General features: G+C 33.1%; 4 protein-coding genes across 8 annotated transcripts in view; 1 reads left to right on the top strand and 3 right to left on the bottom strand.

Moving 5' to 3' along the window:
- Window positions 1–75: 75 nt before the first annotated feature.
- Pex11ab (peroxisomal biogenesis factor 11ab) lies at window positions 76–1695 on the bottom strand. Its single transcript, XM_089860171.1, has 4 exons — window positions 1495–1695; window positions 1135–1274; window positions 952–1064; window positions 76–879 (listed from the first exon to the last, which is right to left on the bottom strand). Exons 2-4 carry the CDS (start codon window positions 1209–1211, stop codon window positions 335–337), a joined length of 735 nt encoding a protein of 244 aa, XP_089716297.1. The 5' UTR covers window positions 1212–1274; window positions 1495–1695; the 3' UTR covers window positions 76–334.
- Window positions 1696–1908: 213 nt separating this feature from the next.
- mRpS10 (mitochondrial ribosomal protein S10) lies at window positions 1909–2566 on the top strand. Its single transcript, XM_089860172.1, has one exon. The coding sequence runs from the start codon at window positions 2004–2006 to the stop codon at window positions 2508–2510; it is 507 nt and encodes a 168-aa protein (XP_089716298.1). The 5' UTR covers window positions 1909–2003; the 3' UTR covers window positions 2511–2566.
- On the bottom strand, window positions 2565–6789 carry LOC149610092 (tRNA (adenine(37)-N6)-methyltransferase). Its single transcript, XM_089860170.1, has 3 exons — window positions 6007–6789; window positions 5765–5937; window positions 2565–5297 (listed from the first exon to the last, which is right to left on the bottom strand). The coding sequence occupies exons 1-3, from the start codon at window positions 6393–6395 to the stop codon at window positions 4594–4596; spliced, it is 1266 nt and encodes a 421-aa protein (XP_089716296.1). The 5' UTR covers window positions 6396–6789; the 3' UTR covers window positions 2565–4593.
- Window positions 6790–8660: 1871 nt separating this feature from the next.
- Window positions 8661–14846, bottom strand: part of unc-13 (protein unc13 homolog) — a 147616-nt gene continuing 141430 nt past the window's right edge. For 3 of the 5 annotated variants that reach the window (XM_089860060.1, XM_089860061.1, XM_089860062.1), the window contains exons 25-35: window positions 14714–14799; window positions 14519–14645; window positions 14334–14430; window positions 14112–14255; window positions 13886–14041; window positions 13705–13793; window positions 13349–13634; window positions 13082–13183; window positions 12693–13005; window positions 12468–12627; window positions 8666–12394 (exon numbers count right to left, since the gene is read on the bottom strand). In XM_089860060.1, the coding sequence (XP_089716186.1) occupies window positions 12103–12394; window positions 12468–12627; window positions 12693–13005; window positions 13082–13183; window positions 13349–13634; window positions 13705–13793; window positions 13886–14041; window positions 14112–14255; window positions 14334–14430; window positions 14519–14645; window positions 14714–14799 (1852 nt within the window). In that variant the 3' untranslated portion in view covers window positions 8666–12102. Of the gene's footprint in view, window positions 12395–12467; window positions 12628–12692; window positions 13006–13081; window positions 13184–13348; window positions 13635–13704; window positions 13794–13885; window positions 14042–14111; window positions 14256–14333; window positions 14431–14518; window positions 14646–14713; window positions 14800–14846 lie in introns of all 5 variants that reach the window. The other 2 variants (XM_089860058.1, XM_089860059.1) reach the window with 1 other exon arrangement.

Raw genomic sequence — 14846 nt, 5'->3', positions numbered from 1 at the left:
TACTTCCGGCGAAAGGGAATAAGGTGGATTAAGAATGTATGACCTTTGAATTTTGACCTCCAAAGAAAAAATACATTAAAGTTCTTAAAATATTTTATTTTATTTTTTTTTAATATAAACACAATCCTTGAAGATTTATGGTTAAAAGTTACAATAATACAAGTGTAACGTTACATTTGTTACTTGTTTTTTTTTTTTTTCTTTCAAAAAATATCCATAATATTATAAATACGTTCATAAAACATTTTCATAAACTGGCCAACTGGTATGGAACATTGAGGTTATTTTTATTTTGGGAAGAGTTTTGTCGCAATTACTGAATTGTATAATATATTTAACTTGTTGGCACTAGTTTATAAGAGGAATCTATCAAAGGTAAAATTGCGGCTAGAGAGGAAATGACACCTAAAAGACCTATTAGACCAGAAGAGAATTCACCGTGACCTAAAGCCGAATAAGGGAGCCAAAAATCACACGAATTTTTAATAGTATCAACGGTAATTTCCTTATGATCCTTCATCCAAGTAGCTAGACCTCTGACAATACTAAGGAGCAAATATGATGGGCTGGGGTTTGACGTATCCAATTCAAAACATGCTAATCCCGATGCTGAACTCAATATTTGGCTGATTTCATAAAAGTCTCGAACCAAGTTCATGACAATATTATACAACCAAAATTTATTGCTAAGAGTTGACCACTTTGATTGATTGGCATTGACCAGTCCTACACTTTTGAGCCACGTAATATGGTCAGCCAAGAGATATAATGCAAAATTTAATCTGCCTAATGCTATCGTTGATCGAAGAGTCATGTCAGGGATGCTCATTGTTCCCATAGCTCCGTAGAATGCGTCAAATGTTCTACCAAACCTAAGTACTTTACGAAAAAAGTAGAGATATTTTCGTTATAATCATTGCTTTTTTACTCAGTCCAATTATTATATCTTACATTTTCTGAAAGCTGCAAAAGTATATTCCAAATTCTTCAGTTTTGCGACAGAATCTTTGTTTTTCCAGTTTTCTAACATCCATCCGGCAAATTTACTGCTATACTGGAGAAGCCTGTATGAGGTTTATAATTTTAGGAGTTAGTTTTAATTAAAATGGACCTTTATTGTACATGATTTCATACCTAAAGAAACGATCACGGCCAGCTGTTTGAGAGTTAAACTTGACCAGGACCTCCATAAAGTCCTCTACTTTGTCCATAGCAATAAGCTGAGATGCTAAGTGTTTCCACTATAGAAGATTGAGGTGGCTAGTACACTACACCTGAATCATAATAATTTAACTGAATTTTAAATCCTGCCCTATCTTAACAAAGCATAATTGTAAAGTACAAGTTTTCCTTATATTTTCTGATAACAGTCTGATTAATTCGAAGCAAATTGAGTAAATGTATAAGGCCTTGAATATTAAAAAGAAAACAGGTACTTTGGCAAGTTGCACTCAAAACTTGCAATTGTGAAATCAATTAGGCCCAACAACTTACCAAACAGAGTTTGCTGCATGAAATTTTGTGCGTTAAAAGTCCCTTCATACTAATTACACTCTGTTCTTCATTCAGAACCAAACTTGTAAATGTTACTTCGTTTTAAAAGTACACGTATTTCCTCCACAATTAAACACTGGCATTTAGCCATGTTATTTCAACAGACAGACGTGCCCCTTGATGACTTTTACACGGTAAAGCTGCTTGCTTCCCTTCCAAAGGGGGAGTGGCCGAGGGTTAAAAATGTTATGAATGGAAATAAGCGTAAAATAGTTTTCAGAAAATATTATTTTTGAATCAAGTGTTTTAAAATAATTCTCGAAATAATCTGAAAATAATAATTTTGTTATAAATTATCTTCTTTTTAATAAATTTTTAAATATAGCCCATAGGTTTATCAGGGTTTTTAGCTTTTGAGTTAACTAAATTTGTACAGGGACATTCTTTATGTCTAGCCCTAGCTAAACGTCATCAACTTTGACCTTCGGGGGTCATTGAACGAATACAAAATGGCCGCCTTTCTAACTCGTGTTTTCCCAGGAATTTTAAATTCAAATGTTTCTATTAAAAGTTTCACTTTATTACCGCGAAATTTGAATATTTCAGCGGCATTAAACATCAAAGCCGATAAAGAATTAACAGTTAACGAAGTAGAAAATGACGTACTTTATCGGCAAATAGAGCTCGAAGCTAGAGGACACGATCCAGAAGTGCTTAAAAGTTACGAATACTTCGCTGTCAGAGCTGCCAAAAATTTGGGAATTCATTTTGAGAAGAGCTGGGAACCACCGAAACACTTAGAACGATACACCTTATTAAAATCCGTTCACATTTTCAAGAAACACAGAGTGCAATATGAAATGCGAACTTATTTCAAAATTATGCAATTCAAATATTTAACAGGCTCAACCGCAGACACGTACTTAGAATATGTTGAAAGAAACTTACCAGAGGGAGTAGCCCTAAAAGTTACAAAATACGCGTGCGAAACTTTACCCGAAAGTTTTAACTTGTGATTGTACTTAACTGAAATTATGTAATAAATTTATTAAAAATGATGAAACATGAAAAACGTGCGTGATAATTTTATTTTAAACTGAAAAATTCATTGGCATATAGAAAGAATTTCTTACCACAATAACCAATACCAGCAATTCAATCTCTCATTGCGTGACAAAAAATATTAAAATTGCCACTTTGTTCTTTGTACTTTATTCGTGGAATAAGAAAATTAATAATTTATTTCTTAGGATATTAATAAATTATCAATTTTACAGGATTTAAAGAATTTTTAATCAGACTCTGGTCATCAGAGTATATATATTTTTGGATTAAAATAAGCTGATTCGCTTATAAAAAATGTTATAGCAAAACTACATTGTTGGGGCTTTCTTTTATCTATAGGAACTAACATTTGTTTCTTTATGTATAGTTGTTTTTCTTTTTTTTTGCTTTTTGCGTAACCATTTGTAACAGAGAGCCAAAATTGCGATATAGGTAGGTCTTTTAACATTTTTAACGTTAATTATATTCTACAGCACCTTGTTTCTTGCTTATTTTTAGGAAGGGGATTGATTTATTTATTTTGGGGATGTGCGAGTATCAGTCTTACCGTCTTCTTAGATTGTCTTTCTTTAAAGCTTTTTCATGGTGAAATATCAAATTTTCGATATGTCTTCCAACACACATTAAAAGGAAAAAGTTCAGGTAACATAACATTATACCTTAAAAGAACGGCCTTTTTCTAAATATAAAGGGAAAAATATCAATAAGAAATAAATGATCTCCTACAACAAAATAATTAGGATTTAATTTGTCTTAAAAACGAGGACTACAGTGCCGCCATTGTTGTTTTGTGGCATTTGCTAGCCAGAACCTCTTAACCCTACCCGATTGGTTGAATTTTCAAAGGCTAATAGCATTTTCCTTTGGGTCCTTGCGGACCGCTCCCAAGGAGCAATAAAAATGGTAGTAGTACTTTCCAGCTTCGTTAAAGACTGTTTTTGAAGAATAGGATCTCCTAGTTTTATTCCTCCATGGGAGCGCTCCGCGAGGACCCAAAGGAAAACGCCATGAGAGAGGTAAGGGCAGAGTGGGGAAATGGCGGCACAGGGCAAATGACCAGTTTAAAAGTTAAATCGGCGGGGGGGGGGTGGTTGTAATGGTACACGGACCACCTTCAAGGGTAACCATAGTCCAATCATTAATTCGAATATTTTTATTATCCACTTCTTTAGTTTAGCAGACGACGTGCCCTGGTCAATGGTCATGGACCAGTTTATTTACTTATTCCAGGTCAGGGGGGGTTCGTTGGCCCAATGTCCAGTTTAAAAAAATTACTTATTTCCCACCCTGGAACATAGCCCACTCGATCACGCGCGTTAGAGGTTCGATTTAGTAGACGCCACTAAACCAATGGCGGATGACTTAATAGTCCTTGATTATTTTTAAGACTAATTAAATGCTAATTATTTTGTAATAAGAGATAATTTATTTATTTTTAATATTTTTCCTTTTATATTTAGAAAATACTGTTCTATTAAGGTACAATGTTACGTTGCCTGACTTAAAAAACATTTCCTCCATTTGCAATGTACATTACCCAAATTCTTGACAAAAATGTATTAAAACTATAAATAGGCCCAAAAACGGATTTATGTAAGAAGAACGTTGAACGTAGCAAATTCACTACCCATCCTCGCATACTTTATTGAGAAACTTCGTCTGCTTATATTTTGACTCCACCCACAAATTCTGTATATAGATACTTCTAGAGATCGAATTTGTGGGTAAGCAGACGAAGTTTCTCAATAAAGTATGAGAGGATGGTACTAGAGGCTAAAGCTACGATCCGACGTTCTTAGTACATAAATCCGTTTTTGATAGGCCTAATATAATTATTTTTTTAACGGTGGGTGTTAATAAAATTATATAATTAAGAAATAATTGAACAAATAGGCCTATAATTTGGGAGTTTCTAAAAGTAATAGAAATATGATCATTCAACATTCATTCAGAAAATTAACTGAAAAATCCTCCTTAAAATTGAGTCTCACACATCCCAAAGACTGAATGATTTGTTATAAAAAATTTTAAAACCTAAGTTGGTTGTTTTTGATAAGAGGGTATAATCCTAACGACCTCCGCAATGGGAGGGCTGCAACTATCATCAAACCAGGCAGTGATATGAATGCTATCGATGGTAAAATAGTACAACTTGTCATTGCACTTTTTCCTTCGATATACTGATCTGGGATCTTCGGTTAAAACGTCGCTAATAGCTTGTTTAGCTTCGTGAGCGGTCGTTAGCTTTTGGAAACACCATTCGCACTTTGTGCCAGAATGAGAGCCGCTCGCGTGAAAATTTACCAGATTCTTTTGAGCCCTTAGCGTAAAAGAGACGCTCAAACGGGATGTTTCAGGGTTAGATATCCATGACGCGCTTTTAACTGATTCCAAATCAAAATAATCAGAGTCGCGAGTGGTGATATGAGATGTTTTCTTTTCAGATGGACTGAGGTTATAATTATAAGGGTTATGAGGGTTAAAATCTAAATAATTATTATCGGAGGAAGCTAGATCCGATAATCTCGGGATCTCGCTGACGGCTACTTCTGGGCAAAAAGTTACTTTGGATGTTGACGGTTTACTAAATTCGTCTCTAATGTGGATGTCTACGGTACTAGTAGAAGCGTCATCCACTTTGGCAGAATATGGTTTATCATAATCCGGAATGTAAGGTTTAATGTCCAAAACTGGGGTTCCATCCACCAAATCCAAACCGGAAAAATATAGGACTCCATCTAAAAAAATTTGTTCCATAAGATTTTTAAGTAGTTACGCGGTTATGGACACATTATGAGATCATGGATGAAGAATGCGCGTGAGGAAATTTGTTTTCACTCTACAGGATAGGCAACTCCCTATCTCGGGCGACAGAATATTCTGTATACACTCTGTTACAACGTCGGTTGTCAGCACGCGTAAAGCTAGGTCTTTATGTAATCTAGCCTTGCGCGTGCTGACAAGAGACAAAAAACTTCAGGATATTTTAAACTGATTTTAAATCCTGAAGATCCTGAAGTTTTTTGTCTCTTGTCAGCACGCGCAAATCTAGATTACATAGAGACCTAGCTTTGCGCGTGCTGACAACCGATGTTGTAACAGAGTATATACAGAATAAGCTGTCGTTCGAGATAGGGAGTTGCCGATCCTATAGCGTGAAAACTAATTTCCTCACGCGCATTCTTCATCCATGATGATATCATACCAAATATTCTTTCCAATCTAGTTAAAGTCAACCCAAGTGCATTGGGTCTAAATGGAGAACGTGTGGCAAAAACGCCTACGGATCTCCCATCTAATCTCGGTGGGTGAACTTTCGCTTTTGTGAATGGTTTTCCACTCTCCACATTTTCATTTTTATGGAACACAAAGATTAACCTAAAGTGCCCAAGAATTTTATTATGAAACCAATTTTCATTACATCGATCTTTAAAAGCTACACGTTACCACACGTGTGAATATTCATGAAGACCATCCAAATAATGTTCCGGGTTTGTGAACAATGACTTATTCAATTCCAACCATCCTTTACTAGCTGGACTTATAGATCCTTGCCTCGGAGTTCCATTTTTAGTATTATAAAGGGTGTTGATAAAACCGATTGGAGTAAACTTGAAATAATTCTCCTCTTCGGGAAGCTTCTCCGTGATCTCTTTTCCTTCATCCAAGGAAACGCTTTTCAGAAAATTTTGCAATTTACAAGCGTCCATAGAATGCTGCTTGGATAAGGAGTTCAACTTTTGCCTTATGTTTTTCAACTCATCCCTGGCAACTTTGACTTGCAACCCTAAGCGCTTAAGAACTTCTACGCTGGTAACGCTGCTGGTGGACTCCATCTGGACATCAATGGCACTGTATGGCAGTGATATTTTACCCTAACAATCTCAATTTCAGCTAGGTACTCTCTGTTTAAAACACCGTAACCCAAATCTCCTTTTCCAAACTGTTCCAAAATCCCACATTTTAGTTCAAAAAAATCATGACAGCCACGATAAACCTTGGTCAAGTAAGAGCCGCCGACGAAGAGCACGTCCGAAATTTAACATTAATTTCAAATATTAACTCGAAACAATACATACTACAAGAAACTGATTATCGTTATTTAAACTCGTGTCATAAAAAGAATTAAACAAATAATAAAAATCGTTTCACCACATTTTCCTTTCCGATAAGTTTTTCTCTCTATCGCTCTTCTCTTATCGACGTCATTTAGACATATGTGACGTCACCATCAGCAGAGAGCGTCGAACCTTCGTAAGCAGTCTGGGAAATAAGGATATTTTTTAAACTAGTCCTTGGGACCAGTGACCCCCCTAGTCCCCAAAATAATTAACTGGTCTCCGGACTGGTCCCAGCCTTTGTTCTCCTATATATTTGCAATTAATAATCTGGTCCTGAGGACCAGTAACCCCCACTTCTTGAATTAAAAAACTAGTCCAAGCAATTAATAAACTGGCTTTGGACCAGAGGAAGTGTGCTATTTCCCAGACTGTTCGTAAGTTCAACTCGCTGTAGTTTAGATATTGCTTCATAAAACCAACAGGATAGCGTCTGAGCATTAAGCACCAGTGTATTGCGGTTAAACACTTTTACAGGCGCCCATAGGGAATACATTAGGTTTTTTACCCCTGCATTGGGGCTTCTTTTTATCTTAGTGCGTGCGATGGATCTAGCTTCTGTTGAGTTTTTGACCTTAAATAGTAAATCTATACCAAAATTACATACTTTTGAGTTGCCTATAATTAGGAAATTTATTTATTTAACTCACTTAACTGATGTTCCAAGGTATTCTAACATCGGAGCATGTCGCGCCAAAATGCTCTGCAAATGTTTAGCTAAATATAAAAAAATTGGTTTAACCTTTGAGCGGCTTGTTTTACCCCAAGATTCCATTGAAAACCTTCTTTTCAGAGGAATTTTGGAGTAAACCAAAGCGGCTCAAAGAGTATATATATATATGCACTATTAAAAATAGCAACCGAGCAAAATACATGTATCTTTATTGATAGAAAACCCTGAATCGAACATTTTTTAAACATCGACATAATTTCATAGCGACATAAAAAGATGGAGAAACAGTGTCTATTCGCGAAAGAAGAAAATTTTATTTTGTTTTTGTCTTTTTATGTTATGTTATCGGGCTATGGAAAAAAAAAACGAAGTTCTAAATAACACCTAGACATACGCGATATGATTAACGAGATGATGCATTCAATTACAAGTTCTGCTTTTAAGTTCAGACAAATTTCATGGTAATTTTTTTTCACTCATTTTGTTTTCTATTAGAGTATAGTAGGGTTTTTATTACAATTTTTTTTTTTTCGAAATATTCATACTTTCAAATACCAGCGAGGAGAGATTTAAAGGACTTTTTATATTCGGGGGTCAAATTATGCGGTAGTTCATTGGTTTCTTTCATTATTATTAAGAGTCCGTGTACCGTAGACGTTTAATTAGCATAGTTTATATCCCCAAGATTCCAAAACACTTGGAATTTAAATAAAAATTATATATATATATTTAAGTTCTAACGATTAGAATAACTAATAGGATGAAATGAAAATTTTTTTTGATCTAAAATGATATGTCTATTAAAACGAATCCCACTCGCGGCGAGGCAATGATATTATTTTATCACGATAATACTTAAATATTTATTTTTTTTAATTAAGTAACGGGGGCAGGGGGAGACCTATAGACTTAAAATATAATATAACACTTTATATTTCTTTAGAATTAGTTTTTTTTCAACACCACACTATAATCGCTATGTAATACAATTTTACATTTAGACTTATTGCGATTTCATTCGTTTTAGGTTTTTGTATCTCAGTTTTTAACTTTGCTGAAATAAAGGCTATGGTGTAGTTTTTTTTATATTTATTCTTTTTTATTTTAAAGTATGAAGGCAACGTTTTTCATTATGTATCATTTGTTCTTAAATTAAATTAAAATTTAATTTATTTTAATAAATATTAAATACCAATTTGGAAGTAATAAGTCGCGTAGATCATTTTTAATCAAACAATTAAATTTTTTTTTTAATTGTTTTTCAATAAATTACGCGACTTTCTTCGGTAGGTATTTAAATTTATTAAATATGTTATTTTAAAAATTTAATACATTCATAATTTAGGGGGGTTATTTTCTAAAAATTTGGAAACTTAATAATTATTTATTATTATTTTTTAATAGTGGCAGTTAAATTAATTTCGATATGCACCATTTCAAAAATAAAAACGTTAAATAAAATCTATACGCCCTTTACTAGGGGGCTCTATAGGGGGGATATAATTATATTAACTATTTATATATATAATTATTTAATAATAAACACGTTATTAGAGTTGGTTTTTTTGTTTTTTGCATATGATCACAAAGTAGTATAGTATTAGTTTTGATAAAATATTAGAAAAGAAACAAATTTTAGTGGTGAGGGTTTTGTAATAACAGTCTTGTACCGAATTAATATATTTATTTATTTATTTATTTATTTATTTATTTTATAATTAAGGTTACAATGGCGGTTTTTATTATTAAGAAATTCTTTCACGTTAATTTTGAATATTTGGATTTATATTATTTTTTTAATTATGTATAATATATATCCAAGATTATAATTAATTGTCGATTTTAATTGGTTAATTTTTTCTTTTCATACGTGCTTCGCGCGCCATTGTAACCAAGAGGTGTATTGATTGGCAAAAAGAGGCCTATAATTGTTTCGATTTAAAATTAAATTAACATTGATTAGAAATATCGTAGGAACGCTGGTTTTCGATGGTCGGCGAAAATATATTTATAGGCCTCGTATTTTTTGCAAAAATGTAGACGAATTAGGTAGGAGATATCGAATCCAGCACATTGTTTATATCAGTATTACTTTTTGAAGCGGGGGGCCATTAATTAAGCAAATGACGTATTTATTATAACGTGGCTATGAAATTTACTCAAAATCTCCATGGAGAAATAACATTATGCCAGCGTTTTTTCATACGTTGTTTTCTTTTGCTTTTTTTTAGGGAAGGATTTCTTTGGTGTTTTTTTTTTCTTTTAACTTTTTAAACTATATATAATATTAACGACAATATGGAATACATCATCTCTCCTTTCATAAAGCATACAGTCTTAATTTCTTTAACGTAATTAAATTAATAATTATTTTTGTACATTAATATTTAATGTATAAGGCATACCTAACTACGCAACAATTACCGTTTTGTTTTTTTTTGGTGTTCTTTCTCTCATTTATTTTTATTACCGATAGAACGTCTCTTATTTTTAATAACTGACCCCGAATGACCCTATATACGATTTTTATTACGCCTATTATACCATCTTTTTTATGTAAATTTTGATATCTAGGCAATCATTTATTTTTTTTTCATTTAATATATATATTTTCTTAAAACTAACCAAATTATTATTATTTATAACTAGAATCTTTGGACTAGAAATCTCAACATGGCCCACCGTGGTCCCGAGCGCCCTGCTTTTCTTATTTTTATTTTTTTTTCTGTTATTTTATTTTTTTATGTGAATATTTTACGTCACTTAATTACGTCGGTATTTAGTTTTTTTTTTGGTATTAATTTTTTTATATAGAATTTGAAAAAATTAAAAACTAATAATTACGGTTTCAAAAGTTTTTACGAGGAAAATTTGTATGTACACTAAATTATTTTTGGTTTTTTTTTTGGTAATTTTTTGTTTTGTCTACATACATATACAGTATGATACACTTTACAGCCAAGTCTCTCGAGACCAAGAGCAATTTTTTTTTTTTAAGTTTTTAAACATTTTTTTTTTTTGACCTAAAAACTTAATACTCCCTTTTTTTATTTTTTTAAATATTATTTTCATATCGCTAGAGCATATTTTTAAATTTATTTTTTACAACGATTGTGATATAAAAAATATAATTTGTTTTGTATTATTTTTGTCTTATTTTTAATAATATTTTTTTTTACGTTATTATTTATCTCATTGTTTTTTGTTTTTTTTAAATTACACCCACAAAGACGAATATGCCCTAAGCCTAAAATCTTAACACTGTGATATAGTTATTATAATAAAGGTTGAAAAGTAAAAATTAAAATAATATGAAAGCCACGTGACTCTTATTTTTCCTTTTTTTTATTCTTAATAGAAATTGCTTATTTATTTAATCAATTTCATCCGTAATTTAGAAACTGATTAAACGCACGCCTTTTTTTTTCAATATGAATTGTGTTTTTTTTTTAATATTTAATTTATATTATTTTATATATATTTATTTATAATGTACGACATCTTACGTATTTTAAATAAAATCTTTTAAAATACAATTTTTTTTTGCGCTTGTTAATTATTTTTTTTTATTATTAATTAATTTTCACGTACGTTAGTATACTGAATTAAATTCTTTGGTTTTAATTTCCAAAATGGTTTTCACTATTTTATTATGTATGTATTTTTCTTTTCTTTTTTAAAAAGTAGTTTATTTTGTTACGTAACATGTCGTAATTTTATTAATTAGGTCTCTCCAAATTTTACGTTTATTTTTATGGGATTTTTAAGGGATTTTTTTATATTATTTTTGACATTGATTGAAAAAGATGAGCAAGTTAACACGGAAGGGAAGCTCAAATTGACAATTTTCTTCAATATTTTTTTTTATTTGACAGATAATTGTCGTACGGCGATTAGAGATTTCTTTACTAATCTTTCGTTTTGTTTATTTTTAAACCACGCTGAACATGCTAAGCCTTTTTTTTGGTTTTTAATTTTGGTTAAATTTTTCGTTTTTTCGAACGTTTCAAAAGATGTTCACGTGGTTTATAGGATCTTAGGGAGAGATTTTAAGTTTTAGGATTTCTATAAGATCAATTCTTTAGTTTTATGTTATACGGAAAATTAAGTGGAGGGAATTTCAATATTTTTTTTTTATAATTTTTTAAATTTTTTTTTTTTGCGAAATATTTCTGAATGGCGGTTTAAATCTTTTTTATACCAAAAAATTATTTACAGGTTTTATTCCTTTTTTATGTTATGTATGTTTTTAAACCGTTTTACCCAATTAGAATCTCGAAAGACAATTTTGTTTGGTTTTTTTTTTTGCGTAATAATATCTCCCCCAATTTCCAAATAAGTTTGTATCAGCGCTTGATTTATTTAATTATTTATGTTTTTAAAAAACTTGTTTAGTTTTAGTTTTAGCCGGAAAAATTCACACAATTTATTATTTATGAGAAAAATCAGCGAGATTTTTTTGTGGTTTTATTTTTTTAATTTATTTTCGAGCGATTATATTTTAATTTATAATCTTCTCCGAATATTTGTTTGTTTGTATGTTTGTTTGAAAGACTATTAAGAGAAATGGTTTAGTTTGTGTCCCTTATTTTTAAGCATTTTTTTCTTCCTCATTTTCTCTGAATTTTGTTTGAATGAAAAATGAAAAACGCCACCCATCTTCGCGGAGTAGACTCATAGTGGCGTTTTTTTTATCATTGTTCCATCAATTACTTACTTGGCCTTTATCCTCGTCTATGATTGCGGGGGGGTTCAGGCTTGCGGAATGTTTTCGTCGTTTCTGATGTCCGATTTCATCTTGACGAACTCTCGAGCCACTTCGTCATTTGACCTCTGCGACAGGATTCGAAGGATAGTCCAGCCCGTTTCATCCATGGCAATGCGTCGTCCCAGAGGTAGCCAACAAGCGCAACTTCCTTGATCGACTATATCTCGAAGCTGCATAACAGCTACCCCTACCAGACGGTCGTCTCTGGCAAAACAGTAATCCTTGACACAGATGTGAAGCTCAAACGAGGAAGGCTCTTCTTCGTTGCCGATTATGCTACAACACATAGAAATAAAAAATGAGTGGAACTACGTGAAACTCATCTACAAATGATAGACTGAAAACTTACAAATGGAAGGTTTCGTTGTACTTCGGAGACCAATTATTATTTTTAGACTTGGTCGCGTGTTTTCTCTTTTTATCACTAAGATGAGGTCCCACCATGTTAACTTCCACAAAGGGTCGAAACATACTCGTTGTTGGCCATTTAAGATCGTTAGCCGCAACAACTAAGGTTTAAAGAAAACCGTGTTAAAAATATACGTGCCAATTAAGAAGAGTCGTAGTTTCGTACCTTTGACGGTAATCTTGTGTTCCCCGGTTCCGGGATGGGTGAACAAATCGACTTGCACGGAGACTTCGCCCACGCTCCCTTCTTCGGCCATAGGAGCGTCTTGTTTAGTTTGGGTCGTCACGAATGTCTTGATGAGGGTGTCCGTCGTTTGCGTATATAGAGAGAGGGCGTATCTCAACGATTGCAACTCGGAACTTTTGTCCAAGAAATTCTTCTTCAACCCATTTCCGCCAGCGTGGAAATATTGCTTAATGGTGTCAAGCGCCACGTCCAGCACAGCGCATTGTTTCGGACTTAAGTTCTTTTCGACCTCCTGTAAACGCGATCGTCAAGCATTTCAAATGTAAGCTAAGATTCTGAAATTTAGTTTCAAATTATTTTGAGCTTACCATGACACCCAAGGTGGGTAATTTATTGGCTGTGACATGATTACGAAACATTCTAGACACATCTTCTATTTTGGCATTTGGTAGATTTGGTAATATCATCTGCTGTGATTTGAAAACGAACATTAGTTGTTGAAATGTTCTTTTACACCGAGCTTAAACTAGTTGTACAAATACCAAAAATTTATTCAAGATCACCATCCAAGAAGACAGTTTTTGGTAACACGTACAACTAGTTCAAGGTTGGTTGAACTTGATATTTAAATTTACATTTTTCTCAGACATGGGAGGTAGCACCACTGTTTTTTCCATCGTATGCATGACAATTTTCCACAACTCTTTGAGCAACCTTTTGAGAACAGTTCTTTCGCAAACTTGAGCAAACATGGAAAGTTTTCCATCAAGAATGTCCATCAAGGGGTGGAGGATATGGTCCGATTCAGCCGTCACTTCGTTTCTTTGAGAAGGCTGATTCATCGATACCTGACCACTCCCTTTCACGGTTACCAAGAGAGCGCTTAATTCTTGCATACTTTGTTTAATGGTTGGTTCCAAGCTTTTTAAACCAGAGATAAGAAGTTTTAGAGACGAATGAAATAAGAGTCTTAGTCCGGTCGTGATCTTACCTGAGAGCAAAAACGCCACTAAGGTCGTCTAGAACAGTGTTAAGGGAGTTCTGAAGTTCCTTTAAAATGTTGGCAGCGTCCGACTCCAACTGAGGGAAACAGGTTAAAGGGAAAGACAGTTTACCATCCGACAAAAAACACCGATTTTGGGAAAGTCGAACGATCGAAAGTGTTTATATACCTTTTCTCCTCCCATGGATTCGAACATTTTCTCTAACTGGACCCTTAGCTGCTGAATGTTGTTCATTAATATACAAGCGGTTTTTTCATTGGCAACGTAGTGATGAAACTCTCTTTTTGTAATGTCGGCGTACGCCGTCAAAACTTTCACTATTGTCTATAAATGGAAAAGGAAAAAAGACATTAAAAAGGTTACAGCCATTACAGGTTCGAAGATTGACAATTACTTTGGCAAAACGTTTCATGTATCTTTTGACAATTTCCGGATCGGGACACTCTAGTTTACTGATGACGTCGAAACACTGCGTTAATTGCGTAAAAACATCTACCACAGAATTTGAGAACAACGCGTGTTCAGAGCTTTGCTGGAACTGAAATGAAGTAAAGAAAAATATCAGCGATGACATCTATGGAACCTTAACAAATGATTAAATAGATTATAGGCATACTCCATCTTTTTTGTCACGTAAGAAGGCACTGTTGAGGTATTCCAACGATACATCATCATTTTCATTCAGCCACTGCATGACGAATGGTTCGAACCATCTTTTATTAAAATAAAGATAAATTGGTTATCATAAATCAATGGGAATAGATATAGAATTTAGAAAAGGACTATATCAATGATACTCACGCAGGGTATTCAGGCACAGTTTCCTTATAGGTAGGAATGTCCTTAACATAGTTATTGTAGAACCACTTCACTTTGAAGTGAAGGTTCATGTACGCTGAACTTTTACAAAGTCTATGCTGTTCGTGTTCTGAAAACAGTACCGACAGAACGTTAATTCGTAATTTAGTCGAATAAATATGGGGCATAAAATCTTACCTTCCAGCGCGTATTTCATATCGACCGCGAAAAGCGTCCACATTGTTGAAGCACTTAACTGACCAACATTCAGCTCTTGAGGAAACCTGATTAAGATTTTTAATTGTAAAAATGTGGATATAAATTAGGTCTT

Source organism: Phalangium opilio, unplaced genomic scaffold (assembly GCF_054372755.1).
Source record: "Phalangium opilio isolate 3A_F unplaced genomic scaffold, DU_Popi_V2 ptg000344l_1, whole genome shotgun sequence".
Lineage (NCBI taxonomy): Eukaryota > Metazoa > Arthropoda > Arachnida > Opiliones > Phalangiidae > Phalangium > Phalangium opilio.
The sequence above is the reverse complement of the archived record's forward strand: the minus strand, read 5'-3'. Positions and strand labels throughout refer to the sequence as shown.